This window comes from Thermobia domestica, chromosome 10 (assembly GCF_964235325.1).
Source record: "Thermobia domestica chromosome 10, izTheDome1.hap1.1, whole genome shotgun sequence".
Taxonomy (NCBI): domain Eukaryota; kingdom Metazoa; phylum Arthropoda; class Insecta; order Zygentoma; family Lepismatidae; genus Thermobia; species Thermobia domestica.
Window position 1 is genome coordinate 64,637,280 of NC_137463.1, and position 20,766 is coordinate 64,658,045.

A 20,766-nucleotide genomic window follows, 5' to 3' on the forward strand; every position below is an offset into this window, starting at 1 on the left:
TGTTTCTTATATAAGAGCATCATGATTGTCTCATGTTATATTTTTCACTCATCAGTTTCCTTAATTTCATTTTAGTCACAAGTATTTCTAGTCCTTGTTCCCAGATTCTTATTATCTTCGATTTATACATATTACGACTTTTCTTCTATTCTTTATTTCGGATTTTGCTTCATCAAATTAATCTAAAACAATATTATCTTCGTTGTCATCCTTGTGACCTCATATTCTACTTTAAGATCTAGGAGAGACGTTTCATTTCTAATCTCGGACGATACCTTCATTTATATTTCCCAACTTTCTAAGAGCTAACTACTACTGATGACTACTTTAACACGCTTAGTTTCTACTACCGTTGTAATACTCCCTTTTCTCCTCTATACTTTTAATAGAGGTAACCTTTCTGCACAACATTCTTATATTACTCAACTTTTTCTATGTACACACATTATTTTTTAAAGGTAATGCATTGCTCTATTTGTTTCTATTCCTGCGCTATGTTCTTTATTGACATGTTTCCCCATCCTTCCTTCTGTCATTTTCTAAAACACTTGTAGCATTTTATTGTAGCATTTTAACACGCGTTAACTAGTAAGTTAAACTCCAGAACGTTATGTGAATGCTCCTAACGTTAGCTTCCCCGATAACCTTTCATTTCTACGTTTGAGTACGTTTCTTGGAAGTTTTCTACGAAAATAAGTCACTTCATTATTTGTTAATATCTCATTATTCAATTTCTTGTCTACTCTAAACTTTTCATTTTATCATCCACTTCGAGTAGCAAATGAATATGATCACAAAACATGCTGAAAATCGGAAGCACCTTATCATAGTTCAAGGTATTTCGATTCATATCCTGAAGGAAGCACAATAAATGTGATATATTCAGCCGTCTAGTGACGATTTCTTTGCATATCTTATATTTTGCTCAGTTTGTATTTCTAATTTCTATTGAATGGGATGTACACAAATATACCAGCCCCTGTTTTATATCTTATATATTGTTTAAGATTATTTTGATTCCATAATACTTTTATATCATTCTCTCATAAATGAATGAAATATCTCAATACAATTACATATGGACGCATCTTCACGTTGATTATAATTTATTCCATTTTCTAGTAACTTTGCTCTACTAAAATGTATACGAAATGGTGTCAATCCTTCTGAAGTAGTCTTCAGATGGTGAATATGGTTGCTGGACAATCTTCGAAAATTACTGAAGTTGGAATGTGATTAACTTTATGTATGAGAAGGTCCAGAACATCATTCACGTTGTCGTATGTAGAAGTGTTCTTGAACGGCGGTCGTCTCTGATGTCGGTAGTGTGCATTTTTTCTTTTCTTTTCTTTTTTCTTTCTTTTTTTGCATTTCTATGCTCTTTTGAAAACTACAGTTCCTCAGGACGTACGTATCAGATGAACTCCAAGTTAAAACGAATGTTTAGAGGAGAGAGTGAGGTACACTGGGAACATATACTTTTTCTTGTAAATAAATATGGCAGTTACAAACCAGTACATGAAACCACAAGGAAAGTACAGAAAATTACACATTTAAAGAGACTGTATTTTGCACTGGCATATAGTGAATGGTTCATAAGTTTTGTGCTGAATGCTACTGCCTGTAACGAGTCTGTAGAAATATCCACACCTATGATATGAATAGCACCACAGATTTATGAGGGTCCGATACTTGAAGTTTGCGATTTCGATGCCATGTTTCGAGTGTAATATTTCAGGAGGGCAAAGTGCTAAAAATTGCTACTTGTGCGACAAAATAATTCTGTATTTGAATAAACTATTTCAAAAAATCATGGCTAATATGTCATCGAGAAAAACGGAAGCACATTGTAAAAACGCGAAGATAGCACGCGCGTGATGATGGTCCTAGCCCGAAAAAATTAAATCTTTTTATATGTTACATGCTAGATCTCAAACACTACGCCATAGTTCAGCAAATAGACACGCTTTTGTTTTTGTTCAGTTTTGTAAATGCTTGGAAGTGCTGTTTGTTTCATCTTTCTAGCTCTATGGCGATTGCCACGTCTATATAGTAAAGGGGTTAGGTCTCCCTTGCCCCCACGACACACATCGTCGAACTGGACCTCGGTGTTAAGGCATTTAATGTATCAGCAAAGTATCACTGAAATCCTATCCCAGATGCAGAAGTTAATGTGTTCGCTATGTTGTGTTACGCCTATCTACCCTTTCTGCTGAAAATGGCTTATTTGTGGAAAATATTACAGACGATTATTGTTCGCATTCTCTGCCATAGCATTATAACAATAGCTTTTAGTAGCTGTGTTCTAACCATTACACGATTCAAGCAGTGTTGCAAACTTCAGCAGTGATTATCATATCTCAGGAACGGTGTGAGTTATCGAAGTGCTGTAAACGGCTAAATAATTTACACATCCATTACAAACCATACATGTTACTAGATACGATTCTTATCTAAACATATTTTGAAATGAAAATTTTCACGTCCTGGTAACTTCGTTCCAATTCATAGTAAAAAAAAGTCATACCATGAACAAGGTATTCAACAATAAAGTACTTTTGATATTCATTATCATATACATCTCACTTATGCTGTATTTTCATAAGGGGGTTAAGAACTTTGGATGTTTGTGATACTATAACATTAATAATTTACAACACTAAATAATAAAAGTGGTATTTGATGTTAATGTTTAGCACGTTAATTTGAAATATGTAATAACCCGAAAACATTTATATTTTTCCGGGCTAGGACCATTGTCACGCTCATGCGTTCTTTGCGTTTCTGCAATGTCCTTACTCTTTTCTTCATGTAATATCAGTCGTGATGTTTTTGCAATAGTTTATTCATATACAGACCTACTTTGTGGCCTAAGCAGCAATTTTTAGTACCTTGCCTTCCGAGATATTACGCTACAAACATGGCATCAAAATCACAAACTTCAACTTCGGACTCCCATAAATCAACGATGCCAGTAGTATCATAGCTGTGGATAGTTCTGCAGAGAATACATATGCAATAGTATTCAACACGAAACTCACAAGCCCCCCACTTTATTCCATTCTAAAATACAGCTCCTTTAAATGTGTAATTTTCTTTACTTTTTATTGTGATTTCATGTATAGGTTTGCAACCGTCATATTTATTTGGGAGCAAAAGTACATATTCCCGTATACTTCATTCCCTTCTCTATTTTTTTGATTGTTTGTAGCTCGTGTGATACGTACGTTCTGAGCAACTGTAGTTTTCGTAAACATTTGCTAGTGCAAAAATGCAATTCCACCATCAACAAAGATGGTCGCCATTCAGGAATGCTTATACATACGACTACGGGAATGATGTTATTGTCCTTCACATATAAAAAGTTCGTGACACTCAAAGTTTTATAATTTTCTGCGATGGTCGAGCAACAATTTCTGGACAACTTCATATGGATTAACCCAGTGGTTAGTAAGTATATTGATATTACTAATAGATCGTTACATTTATTTTAACTCTTAAAATCATCGGTAATCATCTTCACTACCTTTCATTTCAAGAGTTTAGCTATAACTTGCCAGTATCAATACGACTGCCCCTTATATAAGTGAGAATAAAATATATATTTTCTCCCCTTTAAAATTTGCAATAACGTTCTAATTTAATTTTCCGACTCAACACAAAATGTAAGGTATTTCTGTTACGTTTCTCTTAAAGAATACTTCATTTTTTTACGTCTAACATGATCCATAAATTTCACGACGAATTTACATCATGATTGAAATTAAAAAAAATGATCCTGACTAGGAAACGTATGAATTCACACACACACACACACACACACACATATATATATATATATATATATATATATATATATATATATATATATATATATATATATATAGGGTGTTAATGAAGTATACTGACAAACTGTAAGAGGTTATTCCTTACATCAAAATAAGATAAAAAGTTCATATGGACCTATAGCGAACAATGCACATTCTCGGAGCTGGGGCTGTCCAAAATCGCGGGAAAGCTAAATTTCAACAGGCTTTATTTTGAATTCCACAAACTGTAGATGTTGGTTCTTAGCGTAATGTAAGCCGCACATACACAATTCAAACTGCATATTTCATCAATTTTCAAAGGTGTACAGGGTATTTCCTGTAGGGTGTAATTCTCAGAATACTTTCAATGGAATTTTCAGATATACTATGATTCAAAGAGGGCCAAACATAGGCAGGAGGTAAGTCTTCACAACATTGGACACCCAAATATTCTCAGGGAAGTTGGAAGTGTTAGGAACCGGTAGATTCATGCTGTTATATTGTATGTCTGTGTGTGTGTTCGAAATAACGTGTGGTACGATGTATTTCGTCATGGTATATTTCACATTTTCTTCACTAATAATCGTGAAAGAAAACATCGCAGCATGTATTTTCGTAGTACCAGAACCGTACTGCAGACGATCCTTAACAATTCCAACATTAAGCCAAATGATTAGATGTTCACTGTTATCACAGCTTAAGTTTGTCTGCTTTGGACCAATCATAAAATCATATCATATATCAAAACTCAGTTGATTTCATGTCTGAAGATTTCACTCTCCAGGAACAGCTCAGTGCACGAATTGAACACTAATGAAATATGCGTTTTGGGTCTGTGCAACCTCCTTTCAACCTCCTCTACGTTTATAAGAACGGCCATCCACAGTCTTTCCGACTAGATACAGGGTTCCTTGAAATTAACTTTTTTTCGTGATTTAGTACAGCCCTAGCTCTGAAACAGTCCGCTCTCCTCCACAGGTCAATACGAACTTTTCCTCTTACTGTGAACTAAGGAATTAATTCTTACACTTTGTTTTTGTATTTCATTAAATCTCTCTCTCTCTCTCTCTCTCTCTCTCTCTCTGTATATATATATATATATATATATATATATATATATATTATTTATATATATATATAGATAGATAGATATAGATATAGATAGATATATAGATAAACAGATATAGATAAACGTAACAGCAATCAATTTATTCCACACTTACCACTGGATCTATTACGCTCCCTGGGGCATCCACCTAGTAAGCGGTAACGATAATTTTAGTGTACATTAAGATTGTATGATTATTATGTACAGTGTTTAGATTCTAATATATACATATATTAAAGATAAATTTTTATTTGGAAAAAATCAGGTTTGTCGAGTGTTTCATAGTATCAGAAACTTTTACACGATATATTCAATAGCTGTCTGAATATATATATTTCCTGCTATTATTTCTTGAGGATTCTACTGAGTTAAAGTCAGCATTGTAAGGACGGTCTGAACCCTTAACTTTGCTTTGCTCTAAGTAGATAAATAATTCTAAAAATATAGTTATAATACATAATTAAGCAAATCACGCGTAAGTAACACTAAAATATAATTGCTAAAAACTACTTAACTTTTATCACAAGAACAAAACATATATTTTAATCATATAAATATCTATTTGCAAATTCAGTGGTAAATAAAATCACTATACAGTTCCGCGTATAACTTTCCTGGTGTATTATTACTTTTGGATTAAGACAACATTCTTACCTGACTCTTCTTAGTAAATGTTTTAATTGAGTATACAAAAAAGTAACATTCACTAAAGTCTACGTATAAATTAAAATTGGATTGCTATTTATATAGCAAATACTTCGGAAGTCAGTGAAAAGAATTTTTTTAATAAACGCGAGATTGGTTATAATACGGTAGATCTTTTTTGTTATTGGAATGTACAAAGACATGTAAAACGATTTTGTATATCAAAACTTGCTGTTATTATATTTAAAATTTTTATGAGAGGCATTGGGGCTGAACGAATTCAAATATTCGAATAAATAAGGAACTAAAGAGAAAAGAAGAGAAAGAATCTAAAATGTTGCCACAATCCTTCAGCCACTTATTATACCTAGTACTTAAGTTATGAATCAGTATTACGACTATCAAACACTTCTTCTTATCAATTGCACAATCTCTTTGTTTCCTACTTCGCAGTGTCATTGTTGAGTATACTGTACACGGCTAATAAGAATTGTCGTTTCAGTTATAGGGTCAGCAAACACAGAAGTTAAGATTGGAACTGTAGAATATTATACCAGCCTATAAGAGGTAACGCCGGACATGCTTGATATCATAGTCTCGTTCCTCCTTCACTGGATAAATAACGGAAATGCAAATTGATAATTGAGATGAAAATGCAGCGTTAAAGGTATGGTAAGTACAGAGCCAGGGACTGTTGTGAAGGCGAAATCCTAAAACTCAGGAAGAAACACCGTTTGGAAAAAGTAATAAGAATCTAAGACCTAACTTCCCGAATGTTTATGGTTACTATTAATTTTAGATTATAGTATCAAATTTTATGACGGATTCACCAACGCATTGGAAGATAGCTAGTGGCTATGTAAGAAATCTTCTTGTAGTTGAATTTTATCCCCAAAGGGACACTATAGAATTGGATTTAACATTAAGTCATGCATCCAATTCTTTGCAAGTCATTGGTATTGACAATCCACCATGCAGTCACGTTTTCCAGTATTTTTTTCAAACCCTTGTGTTCGGGCAAAACATCACCACACCATCAAGTTATTAGATTACAAAGGTATTTCAGCTGACACTTCATGAAATAATCCGTTCCATTAAAAAAATTCTAGACACTATCTGCAATACGAAGAGAGCAGAGAGAAAAATGACTATGTTCTTTGTTTGCACGTTTGTGCTATTTCCAGTCTTTTTTAAAGAATTGTCGTTACAGGTTGCCTCAATCGATTCACGCCTAAGAAATGGTCATATAATTTTTATCTTGCTTAAATTGCCACTGGTAAGGGTCCATGTGTTAAGTATTCCACATGCACGATTTGATACATAGCGGCACCTTTCGTTTCTCAATAGCCTGTGCTTCTAGCAGTCACAGAAACAGGACAGATCTCCCCATTGCACAAATACTTCTGCCATGCCTCTACTTTTGTGCTTTAGTCAATCGGATATTACTTCCTCTGAAAGATTTTTAATCTCTGTTGTCACAGCTTCTAATAGTCCGCAATCTGATGTCGCACGTTATTTGGTCATATTAAATACAGCTCATAATTTGGTAGCAATACCATACTTCAGTGTGAGTAATATTAGCTTGTCTTTGTTGCTTTGTTTTCATAGTTAGGGTAATACACCGTACGTTCTAATATGTACTTTGTTTCAACCTATATATGTATAAAATGTTTTGGAACAAAATTCGAGCAAAGATCTGTTGCAAATACTCTTACTTCCAACAGTGTGTCTTTCTGAAAGATTACCTAATTAAGATGCATTTTCAAGTTCACTTAAGTATAAGATAGTATTATAAAGAAAAATAAGATAATAATCTTAAGGTTTGATAAATTTAACAAATACTGACAAGAAAATCTAAACTAGATAATATTAAAATAGAGACAGCGTTTTTATATGGATCAATCATTGAACCCGATAATACATTCCCCATAATTATATACCGTAGCATATTTATTTATTGTAAAGTGCACACTTGAAAGTTTCCAAAAACTAATAAAGATTTTTGAATGCCTCTTTCAATTACACATTCTAATCTTAAGTAGCAGTAAACTTAGAGCCAATTGTAGGGTGATGGTCAAGTATATGGCACGGATTAATATGAACTATATTCTAAAATGATATAGCATAATGAGAAAAGTATCAGGCAGGGGAAACTCCGTACAGTTCTTTATACATTCAGAATATATCTGATTTTTTATGGGTAATATTACGCTGTACTTTTCTCCGTGTAGTAATTGTATTTTCAGCTTCAATGATTACTGACATTTGCAAATTACCAAAATAATGTTTGTAGATTGTACTAGAAAAGAGTGAAACCGTATTTCAGTAATATATTCCCATAAAAATCTTAAATAAAACTATTGAGATAATTTGTCACACTTACTTATTTACTAACTTGTGCACAAGAATACAGTTAAACAGTACATCAGATTAATATTAATTTTCTTTGGAAAATAAAACTGTTTTAAACAAAACAATATGAAAGCATAATTTCATTTGAGAGCAGCAAAAAGTTGTTATACATACCAGCGTCTACGTTTATTAGTTCAGACACTGATGTAACTTCGCATGGAGTATAGTGCTGGTCTTTGTGCATGTAGTTTATGGTAATACCACGTTAGAAAATAAATTATTTTTGTTCTTTTACTTTGTCATACTTACTGGAGAGTCATATTGACGCGCCCCTGTTGGAACTCCAGGTTCCTAGTGGGTAGAAGGAAAACAATTTATTGTGCTATCATAGTAAGTTTGTACTTATCTACAAGGTATTAATTTTATATGTTTCATAAAATCATATAATTAGTTCCACATGAGGAGGATGTTCTTTTATACCTTGTTTTACAATTCCCCTCCAAAATAAAATAAATAATTCAAGAAGAATTTTATTTATATCCAGTGACAGGTTTTCTTGAATCTTTATAATATCTGATTCTATTAAATAGGAATTCCAGATATTTATGTTGTTTTGCTGATGCTTATTAATTGCTCCATGTTCATAATTATCAGTTACGTCTTGAGCGTGTTGTTATTGGAACACTTTGTCTCCACTAAATGTCTATCCGTATAAGTAAAATTGTGTTAAAAGCTTTCCTTTACATATACGTCTGAAACTTACAAAATGGTAATGTAATGTGTTGCATTTTCTCTGTCGAATTTCGGAGCAAAATTGTGTATTTGGTTTTGGATCTCTTATCTGCCTTCTTATGCATATTTGGCATTTACACAGTGCAAAAGAATTTGAAATTCATATATAGTTCTAAACCAAGTTTTTTCTCATTTTCAAAAAAGTTTAATTTCTTGATATCGTGTTAATAAATGTACATAATGATTAATAAAATGAGCACATTTCTCTATAAAATAATAAGAACCATCAGAGGTTATCAACGTAAATTTTCACTATTAAAAATTAGTTATGTACGAAATATAACTTGAAAGTTGTTTACTCTGTTTATAAGAAAAATAACGTTGGAAGGTTTCAATTGAAACCAAAATATAGTATATGAAATTCGTGTAAAATAATTATAGCATTTAATAGCATTAAGCAAAATGGTTTGTTCAAATCCATATTAACGTTTGGAGTCATCCGATTGTTGTAGTAATGTAACAAATCCCTCATTCTTCCTTGTTATATGCTTAATAATGGGAAAATATGTGTGTCTAAATATCTTTGTATTTAAGCCAAGTTCAATATAATATTTAGTTCATTAGGTCTTTCATTTAAATAAATAGGTCCATAAAAATATTTACTATTTTGCGGAGCAATATACTCCAGATAAAGAAATAGCGAAAGTCTTTAAATTATTCGCTTTTCTCTCTATTTCAAGTACACTCATGTCCAAAACGCTTGTCACATATCTATAACTGTCTTGTTGTCTGAATTTAATCTTATAATGATTTTGCAGTGTACTTTTAATAGTGTTGGTGTGTGTAGAATCAGGAAGGATATATTTGTGTAAATTTCATAGGAAAAGAGTTATAACTACGGAAATAGAATAAGTGAAACAAAATGTTGCTAAGTGGATAACAAAGTTCTTTTTTCGATATATTGTTCTATTTTATTGACCTTTTGACATGAAATGTACCACCGACATTTCTTTCAGTCAAAGTGTTCGTATCAACTAGGAAAGGGACAAAGTATTCGAAAGAATGATTTGGTTTGTCTTCTGTCTTTTATTTCTTATTTGAGTTTGATTTTAAAAATTAAAAGTACAAGACTATAAAGACAATAGTGCATATGATGATAAGAAATTGCAAACAGCGCATACAACAAATCTGAAAGAGATAAAAGTCCCAAGAGCTAGGTTAGTGTGTTCGACAGTAAATGTACTTGTGATACCACAAGAAAGTTAAATGATTTTGAAATACTATGTTATTAGCTCAAATGTTAATTAACTTTATTTACATAAAACACGGCGTCTTCTTATCGTATCAGATTATTGCATTAGAAATATCGAGACAGAATTTGAGCTTATAATTTCAATGCAATATAATATGGTTCAGTATAGGTATACATTTCAGATTAGGTATAAACAAGGCACCACTGGCATCCTTTGGTCATTTTCGTTATTGTAACGGTCAAAATTATATATGGATTGCTCTACTGAAAACGAAAATCTTGCAAAATTTCTACAAGGGTTACCAAGAAAGTCTGTCGTTTTTCGGAGATCTGTGTTAAATTAGACATCACACCCTGAGTATAATGTGAAAAGCCATTAGGCGGTCAGTTGTTGGTTTGAGTATATCCAACATACGACCTGGTTATGACACCAGTTACACCCTGACTTACGTAAGGACAGAGTGAACATGGAACCTCCTCTATGCGTCATAAGGGTGGGTATGTTGTACGAAAGCGGGCAAGAGTCAAACACCGCTACAACACTTCTAAAGATATGAAAGGCTTTTAGAGAGTGTCGTGACTACGAGCACAGTGCCGAGATACTGGGATAATGGACGGTGACGAGACACTGGGAGGCGCACTGCATGCAGGAAGACCAATAAACGTACAAAATGAAGATCTTGAAGCTGCAATTGAGGTGAACAGTAAGGAGACATGGAGGAATTTTGACTACAATTCAGTGTGAGTATAAACGCTATTCGCGGCACATATATCAGCTTGAAAAGCACTACAATTTGGGTCGATGAGTCCAACATGATTTGACTCCTGGTCAGTAGGCAACGGGAGGAGACACCTGTCTTTTTTGCTGACTCGTCCGAGAAAAGAGTGATTTCTGGACAGAGTTTTAACATGTGATGATAAGTGATTCCTCTACAAAGCTCCACATCTCCATCATTGGTTTGTATTTCATGAGGCGGTCCCAAATCAGCCGAAACGGTAGCTTCACTGGAAGATCTTTCTGTGTGTTATGTGGACTGTTTGGAGCATAATTCGGTGGCCTGCTCGCAGTATAATTCGGTGGACTGTTCGGTGGACTGCTCGTAGCATAATTTATCTTGAACTGCTACCAGCTGGTCAGATCACCAACGCAACTGTATACTGTCAGAAGTTAAGCCGCGTTCAGAAACTCGAAAGTCTAAAGGCAGCACTCCTGATTCGCAAAGTTGTTCTTCTGTTACAGGACAACGCTAAACCATACGTGCCTAGGATGACGCATGCCAATATTATGCACATTGGATTGGAAATACTATAGAATCCACCATGCTTCCTGGACATTGCCCCTTCCGAATATTACCAGATACATTCCTTTTACAGTCACCTTAAAGGACACCAGTTCAAATCCCTAGCAGATTTTCAGAGAGAACTTGATACCTTCTTCGGTTTAGGGCCCACCAAGTTCTCACGTGATGTACTGCATGACATTCCAAAACGTACATTCTTGTACAGTTTAATGTTTTCTAAACAAAATGACTGAATTTCAAACCATAGGCTATTATATATTTTTTCAGAGATTTAACCATAAAATTATGCAAAACCCAATTAGAAGAATATATTGACACTCACGAGTACACCTTGAATCAGTTTCTGAGCTGTACTGGCCTGAAATAAAATATCGTACAACAATTATTAATGAAATATGTTATAAACGTATTACTAATATGTTTTTGGAGTATTGTACTTATTTAAAAGTGTACTAACATTATCTACTTTTTCATAATATATTGAAATTTACATAAAGTATTATACTAAGAAGAATAAATCGATAATGTGAATTTTTTTACAAGTATTACCTTCAAACAGATTTGTATTACTTTAAATTCATTTTGTTTTCAAATAAAGGGTGCGGAAGTTTTCAAGTTTAATATGACTCAGGAAGTAAAATTAAGTTATAATGTATGCATGCACCCTATTTCATGCAGCGTTTCTGCTTTTAATGAGCTGCCATTTCTTCATTAGTTTGTCATAGACTAGTGGAGTGCAGAGCAGCCTGCCTTTGTCGTTGCAAGTTATTCCAAGTATAATAATTGGCTAATTGTTTCTCGGCGTCTCTAGAGAGACCATTTGAACGTGGAGGACTAAGGGAAGTTTTAGGTGGATTGATGATTTTAAATTAGGTACGTTTAATTTGATTAGGGAAGAAATTTTTTTAAAGATTAGAACCCATTGACACTCTTAGTGATGCAATTTTTTATATTCTGAAAATATCTGCTATTTTATTATTAAAGGCCACATTTTGACTGATGTTTTATCTAGTCAAAAAGAAACTCTTTGAATGGCATCGTACGTAGCTTCTGTTCTAGACAAGAATAACATCAAGTAGAAATATTACTCTTCACTTCATTCACTAGCAAATATTACTATACTTGTATCCATCTCCATTACTCGTCATTGGACACATGTTGTCGTCGGTGAGCGAAACAGAAAAATGACAAGCGGTTATAGGCACAAAACGAATGAATCTCCAACTACACTCATATAGCTTTTTCCGTCTTCATATTTTCTTCATATAAGCAACAGAAGTACAAGTAACGTGCTTTATCCTTTAAGCATCAAAAGCTCAGACAGGCCAACTAAAGAAGGAAAGAAAAATAGCATTTAAAGGAATTGGCAGGATTAAATTACATGGTAGTATCCTAGTATGCACTCAGTGGAACTAAAGAAAGACTAGGAAAGTAAGTAACTTGACATAGAGTTTCACAACTAAAGTTTCATAATGTCAGGCCTAAACTCTACTAGCCTAATACCACCGTACTATAACATTGATATATAATTTGTTTCACAAAATACACAGATTCATCGTTCTAAATATTTTAATACTTTCAGGAATTCGCTCGTTTTAGAATGATTCTAAGTAAGGAATTAACCAATACGTAGTATATAGGGTTGTGTGACGCCCATCTCCGGAATCTGCACACATGAAAATAACTTCAAAATTACTAGTAAGCTTTGGTAATTAAAGAATAACAAGAATAACAACACTACTATTATTACAACTAATATTACTAATACTACTACTATTGCTTCGATTACCACAATTAAAACCAGTAATTTCTACAACTTATTTGGTTCCGTTGGCCTAGATTCTTATAGAAGCTTTTTGTCAATATGACGGTTGAAACCAGAAAATAACTGAATTAGTGGCACAAGTATGCAGTTGTAAATGGATAACCAATGTTTCGTATAGCCACAAATGTATTTGTTTGTGTGGCTGAACACTTACTGTAGATTTCCATTTGGTCAGATAGAGAACCTTGCTAAATTATGTTCTACACGAGGGTTGAGAATTTGCTTTTTGCGCCCCAGTTTATGCGCCACTAGCGTTACATTATATTTCCTCGAGGGCATTGCACATTGTATATGTCTATCTAGTGCAAACGGTTGTGTATTAAGGCCATTAATTTAATGAAAAACTAGTATTCATTACATTTTCTTGGAATTGTAGTTAATAAAAATTACACAAAAAGCGCATCACAGTATATAATGCCTAACATCGCGGAGTACAATTTAATTACCTGATTGGCTGAAACCAATGAGTATTGCACGTTCTTAGCTTCTTTAATACAATCACATTTCGACCGACCTTCATCTGAAAAAACATGGCTGAAATATCTCCCTTCCTTGTTTAATCCCTTCATTTCACATTATGTAATTTTGTAAAGCGTACTTTTCTAATGCCTACGGCCACACAGTAAATTTAATTCACAGCCAACAGCACACTTGTTGATATTCAAAATAAACGGCACAAAATATCATTTAAACAATTTGTAGCTCCACAAATCTAATCTGATATGAGGAAAGCTGAATAGGACTTTTCTTCTTGTTTCAACACAAGACACTTCCCCCTTGAATTTTATGCTCACGATAATCACTCCCGATGTAACTATATGGCAAAATACATGTATTTGAAGTATGGACAAAAGATATGTATTTTCTCTAGAACTAAATAGAAAAATTCGCTAATATAAATGCTCGTGTGATTATATAGGAGTATGGAATGTATTTTTTTTAATTATGTGATACGTTAAGTATTTTCGGTTTAAGTTTTTAATACGTATTCATTGTCTGACTGTACGGTATAATAGTAACATAGAGAAGAACAGAATTCAAATTTGAGTTGTAGTATTTTAATCTGTTGTTTATTCTAATGTTTTAATTCAAGTTCAGCTTTCAATTTTATTTTCGTTTTACGCTTACGATTAGTTGTTTTACACACGTATACAAGAAAATTATAATAGCAAAATTAGCAATATTTACTCCCAGATTGAACATTTTTGCCTTCTCTTGAACGCAATAGTAGGTGAATTCCTGAACTGCAAACATTTGAGCGACTGGGTGTTAAGAGCTCTCGCCATTCGTGTTCTGGCCATTTCCAATCTTACTTTAGATATTTTGATTGATTTACCTACTGAGAAGAGATTTTATGTGCATTATGTGAGCAAATTCTAAGAAAATAGAAAATATCATTTTCTTTTCATAATTCGTGATTATTTTCTCTTTCCCGTATTTCGTTTTGAGCTTTTAATATTTTGTAAGTGTTCAGGTTCTCCTGAGATTTGATTATTCTTCTGGTTTAATGTTGATCTACCAAGTAAGTGGTTTCGATATTTTGTAGTAGTGGGGGAAATGTATTGTTTTTTTTCGTTTTGACGGTTTGAAAATTTCTCCAGTTTGATGGCTTGATATTTTTAGTGTCTTCTATATATATTTATACTTCAAATTGTTTGTTGTTCAGAGAATTGGTAGACCTGTGATCTTGATACTTTTATTAAGGAGTTTGGACAGTTTCATATGGCTTTGACAGAATTTTTTTGATAATCTGTCTTTTTAGTTTTTCGACAACTTTTGGTATTGCATACTCTGGCAGATTGTTTAATTTGGCATTCTTACTACTAATGTTCTTAATTTTTCTTATTAAATTGTGTAATGCTATTTTGCCTTTGATAATTCCGTACTTAGCTGCTACATTAGGTTTATGAAATATGATGTGGGCCACAGTGACTCAGTGGTAGAACTTTTATCTCTAGTCCTTGGAGTTGCTGGTATGATCCATTTCGCGCCAACTAAATTTTGTGTTGGACAAACGCCGAGAGAGTGGGTTTCCCTCGGGTTTTCCCGTTTCCTCCCCCTTTCTTCATTACACCATTTCATTCATTTTAATTATCACATTATCCTTTAGCTAGCTGAAATAATCGTGGGACGTAAAACTCAAACATTTTATTTCATTTCATGAAATATGGTGTGTATTGTTATTTCTTCCCCTTACCACCAACAACGCTCATTCTCATCATTGGATATGAACCATATTGTCTGGCTTACAGCTGTTCTAAATAAAACATTCATTACATGTTGCATGTTAGAATATTCATACTTGTTGTAGTACTTAAAATTATCCAGCCATGTCTATACCTAAGCTAGCGAGACATCGTACACAAAAGGGTATTCATTTCGTGCACAACATATTTCAAGTTCGAGTTATATACGTATATATGAGCATGGTTACGGTAAATTCACTTTATCGTAAATTAGTGGTATGTAATATTTCACAAAATAACACATTTTGGAAATCCTTCAACTCTACATTCCAATATTTACAGCCATATTGCTTCATATCCAAGGATAGGTCGATTACTTGACAGTGGTTTCTCATAGTATTTTCTTTCATATGAGACATTTTTTTGTGAAATATCACATGGACTGAGACAATGAACGATATATGCGCCTTACAACGGATAAAGTAGATTGATGTGAGAAGTACTTTAGCTTTAACTTACAAGTCCGTCCAAAAATCCTCTTCGTCCCTGCAAAAAAATAAACTGATGATATAATATATTTTATTATAATGTACGTACTTAAGATTTTACTATAAAATTAATATATATATATCAAATTTCCCGCCTTTAGTTGTTTCTTACTACTAAACTATATGTTAACATTTTCTTTAGTATCATATGCATCTTCGTACGTTTTAGTTTCATCTTTCAAATTAAATTGATTGTTATAATAAAAGTTATTTCTCATCATTACAAGAAGAATTTTCAACTTCGATAAACGAAAGATTAAAATGTTGATCTATTCAGTTAACAAAATACTTAAAAAATAAAGCGGGATAGTAGATTTACATTTATGCCTAAGATAGAACATGACAAATGAAGTCACTACACTGTTCCTGGGAATCAGTTTACTTGCAATATAATAATATTGTAAAAGTTTATATAGTAACTTTCATGCCCTTTCTTTACGTATAAGGTAAGTTTTCAACATAATTAGCCACAGATAGTTCCTGTTAAACCCATATGATGAAAGTGAAACATTAAACAAAAAACAGGTCAAAGGAAATACTATTTTCAAATATTTTATTAACGTCCCGATTCAATTAACGTTCGGCTTTTTCGCAGTAATGTAAGAAATCCCTCGTTGTACCTAGGGTATGCTTAATAATGGGAACATGTGTGTGTCTGATAATCTCACATATTCATCAAAGTTTAATATAATATTAAATTATTCATTAGGTCTTTGATTATAAATTGCACATGGGCCGTGAGGAATATTTTGTATTTTCAGAACAATATACTACAGATAAAGAAATACCGAAAATCTATAAATTATCCACCTTTCTCTCTATTAAAGTACACTCATGTTCAAAATGCTTGTCGCATATCTAGAAAGATCTTTTTGTGGGACAATAATTTTATAATGATCTTGCAGCGTACTTTTAATACTGTTTAATAAATGCGGAAATTAAAATCAGTGAAACAAAATGCATCTTTTTCGATATATTGTTCTTATTTATTGATCTTTTGACATGAAATGACCACCTACATGTCTTTCAATCAAAGAGTTCGTAAAAAAGAGGAAAGGGGAAAAATATTCGAGAGAATGATTTAGTTTCTTTTATGTTATTTATTTCTTATTTCCCTTTGGGTTTAAAAATCAAAGTTTAAGACTATAACTTTGTCAATTAGAAGTTGTTTAAAGCTCAGAGTCTGGCAGACAATAAGTCTGGCAGAGATAACAATCCCAAGAGCTAAGATTGATTGTTTTACAGAAAATATAGCTGTGATGCCACAAGAATGTTCAATGATTTTGAGACAGTATGTAGTAGCAAAAAGTATAATGAGTTTATTTACATAAAATTTAGTGTCTCACAATGGGATCAGATTATTACGTGAGATAGATAGAGACAGAATTTGAACTTTTAATTTCAATCCAGCATTATGTGAGGCAGTACACAAATAAATTTCAGATTAGATATAAAAAAGGCATCATTTGCATACTTAGGTCATTTTCATTATACTAACGGTCAACATTATATAGGAGAATTTGAAGGAATGTTCATTTCGTATACTCTACCAGCAATAAAAATATTGCTAAATTCCCACAAAGATAACAAATAAAGTATATAGTTGTTTTTATTTCTGTGTTAAATTGGACCTCACACCCTGACTATATAGCGAATGGAGAGAAGGGGACGGTTATTACTTGATGTGAGTGTATCCAACATACTACCTGGTTGTGGCAGTTCAGTTAACACCTTGACTTACATAAGATCAGAGTGAACATGGAACCTCCACAAAGCGTCATAAGGTGGAGTATGCTGTATGGATGTTGCTGTTTATTATTTATATGGATGTTAAGGTAACTGAGAATGATTTACTAAGTTTTTACTTATCACAAGATAGTTGAAAACGTAATTTACCAATGTGAAGATAACGTCCAATAATGTATATTCTAGTTGAAATGTAAGTTAAATCTACAACTTCTTTGAATTACACTAAGGTGATTTCATTTATTATGAATTCTGCTTGATCACAATGTGGGAGGAAGAAGTAACGGATATATAGTTTGTTTTAGAAAAGAGTCCTTTCACATATCAGAACCATCGTCAATTACAATCTTAATACTTGTATATATGGCTCTGTGAACAGAAAATACGTCTGTTAAAGACAACGTCTCTGTCAAAATCACATTGTATTTCAATCCCCAATGTAATTTTTCCTTGATTTAACACTTACTGGTTATCTTATATATGCTCCTTTTCAGTCTTCCATACCAGTCCAACCTTGTTAAAAATCGTAAAAAAATTCCCAATTAACCCGATCGAAAGTTTTTTTTCAGAATCAATAAATACAACATACGCTTAACTTCTTTTCTGTACACTTCCCACCGATTAACCTTAATAATCTAGTTCGAGCTCTTGTGACTTCACCTTTCCTAAACTCCAGCGTTTCTTCTTCAATTCAATTTTTTATCCCATGTTTCGCTAGGTTCCAGTTCTTAATTTATTGGGTTCAGTTATTTCTTCTTGCGACATTCAACTAATAAGAGTTCATTGTTCCTGTTGTCTTGTGTCGGATTCTTATATAAGATAACGATGATCGTTTCAGGAAAAATTTCTGTCACTTTTCTGCATCACGTATTTCTTTCTAGAGTTACAAGTTTTTCTTGCCCTTGTTCCTCATATTCTTAATATATTGGATTGGTATATTACATTTGTTGTGTGCTTCTAATCTCATGTATTGCTTCTTCAAAGTAACCTAGAACAATATTATAACTTCTCTCATCCTATGTAGTTCAAACTTAACTTCAACATCTGCGCCACATAGCTTATTGCTACTCTCGATCATACGTTCATATATTTTCTTATCACCCTAAGAAGGTACAAGGTGTCCCCTCGGGAGTCTTGTAAAATTTATTCAAATGCAAAGTTCTCTGCGGCCCCATGCGTATTGTACTAAGTTTAAGAGCCCATAGTGTAATTTTCATTTTTATAAGCCTTCATATGTCCGGAATTTAGTCAATCACTACTACAAAGATCAGCCAATTTTTTTTTAGTTTCTTTGGATATAATTGGACCTGAATGTGGGAATATTGAAAATTAATTGCATCAAGTACTGCTTGTCACACATGTGTTACCCCTCCCGGCCGCCATCGTGTGTCCGCGATATTGGATTAAACTTTCGGCTTTTCAAATGGGAATAGGTGCATGTGATACATAAAATTCATATACAATTTTCTCGGAAATTCATGGTGTAGTTAATTTTAACATAGCCTGTACCGTATGCAATGTATTGCATGTTAATTTCAGGCATTTCAGGGAATGTTGCAAAAAATATAAAATTGTGCAGTTTCCCGTTTGTATATGTTATATTCTAAACGATTTCTTGTTGACGAAATATACCCTGAACGTAAATAAATAGATACACACACAGAGACATAAATACGGAAATCATAGGTCTTCACCAAAATCTTGTAGTATCTTCATTTGCATCAGGCATTTTGACCTAATAGAATACTTCCTTGTTACGGTATAACATAAAAGTAATAACAATCGCTCAGAGAAATGTAATAAGATTATAACACCAATGTTGTAAAGAGTTTGTTTAAATCTACGGTCAGTGGCGTATTTACGATTTTGTTTCGGGACTTCGGTAATTTTATTTCTGGAAATCTCAAAAGTCTGCTAGATTTACTTTAAGGTAGTAAATAAAATTTTTGGGCGGCTTAAGCCCGGTAGCCCCGTTTAACACACCACGGCTTACAATTTTTTTTTTTGGTTTGTCAATATCCTTACCATAACTGATGCTACTCTACAATATCTACTCGCGAAGTGCCTAGAGGAATTTAATATGCAATATCTTCCAAACAGCACAAGCTACGGTAACCTTAACTACACCAGTGGATTTCCGCGAAAATGTTATATAAATTTGATATATCACTTGCACCTCTTCCCGTTTGAAAAACCGAATGTTAAAGTCAATATGATGTATCCAAGATGGTGGCCGGGGTGAGTAACATTTGTCAGAGAAGTCGTACTTGATGCAGTTTATTTTGCATATACCCACATTCATGTGAAATTACATCTAACGAAACTAAAAGCAATTTGTTTCCGAGCGTTATTGTAATGTATGGATTCCAAATATATGTAGGCCCATAAATATTTAAATTACTCGTATAGGCCGCGAAAATTAATAGAGTACACATTTGGCCGCTGGCAACTTCGGATTTAAATCGATTTTACACCAATCCCGATGGGAAACTTTGCGAATGTACCTTGTAACAGTCTCTTCCATTTCATGAGTAACATTTATTTTCTACTGTCATTTTAATACTCATTCGCAGTTTTATAGATCTAAAAATATTTGCAGTTCTCCCTATATTGCGGAACTCTTTATAATTTTTCTCCTTACTAATATATATTTTAATACTACTTTTTTGCTCTACCTGTTTTTCTACATGCGACCAGTTCTGTGTAAACGTGTTTTGATGTTCATTTTTTCTAGGATTTTATACAACATTCCTAGACATTTTGTGTTCGCCGTAACCAATAACTTGTTTTGCAGAATGGTGCATGCTAACTAAATTTGCTCAAACCGTTACCTTCTCTTAGAATCTTGCCTTCCTTCTTTAAATACCGTCTTCAAGTTTGTCTTGGAAAATATCGCCCTTTTTCATTTCTTAATTTTCCAGTATTCAATTTCTTTTTCCTTTCAGTATTCAATTTCCAGTATTCAATTTCTTTTTCAATAGATTTTTCATTTGGACATCCAGTTCTGCTAGCACATGGTAATGATCAGAGGAAATATTAGCCCTAGCTAGGATCATTCATTCTCCAAGTTATTTTGATACCGGAATCAAAATATTTTTCATATGTTCGGCCCCCTACAGATGATTTTTATTTATAGTTATATTTTGGAAATGAAAAGATGAAATGAAATCTTTGAGTTTTACGTCCCACGCTTATGCCGGTTAGGCTAAAGGAGACGGCGATGATGAGAGATGAGTGAAATGGTGGAATGAAGAAAGTGGGA

General features: G+C 33.1%; 1 protein-coding gene across 1 annotated transcript in view; it reads right to left on the reverse strand.

Annotated features, from left to right (window-relative positions):
• Nucleotides 1-20,766, reverse strand: part of LOC145662484 (uncharacterized) — a 534,791-nt gene that overhangs the window by 337,417 nt on the left and 176,608 nt on the right. The window contains exons 21-24 of the mRNA XM_081728093.1: nucleotides 15,730-15,756; nucleotides 11,522-11,557; nucleotides 8,224-8,265; nucleotides 5,033-5,065 (exon numbers count right to left, since the gene is read on the reverse strand). Coding sequence (XP_081584219.1) covers nucleotides 5,033-5,065; nucleotides 8,224-8,265; nucleotides 11,522-11,557; nucleotides 15,730-15,756 — 138 coding nt within the window. The remainder of the gene's footprint in view (nucleotides 1-5,032; nucleotides 5,066-8,223; nucleotides 8,266-11,521; nucleotides 11,558-15,729; nucleotides 15,757-20,766) is intronic.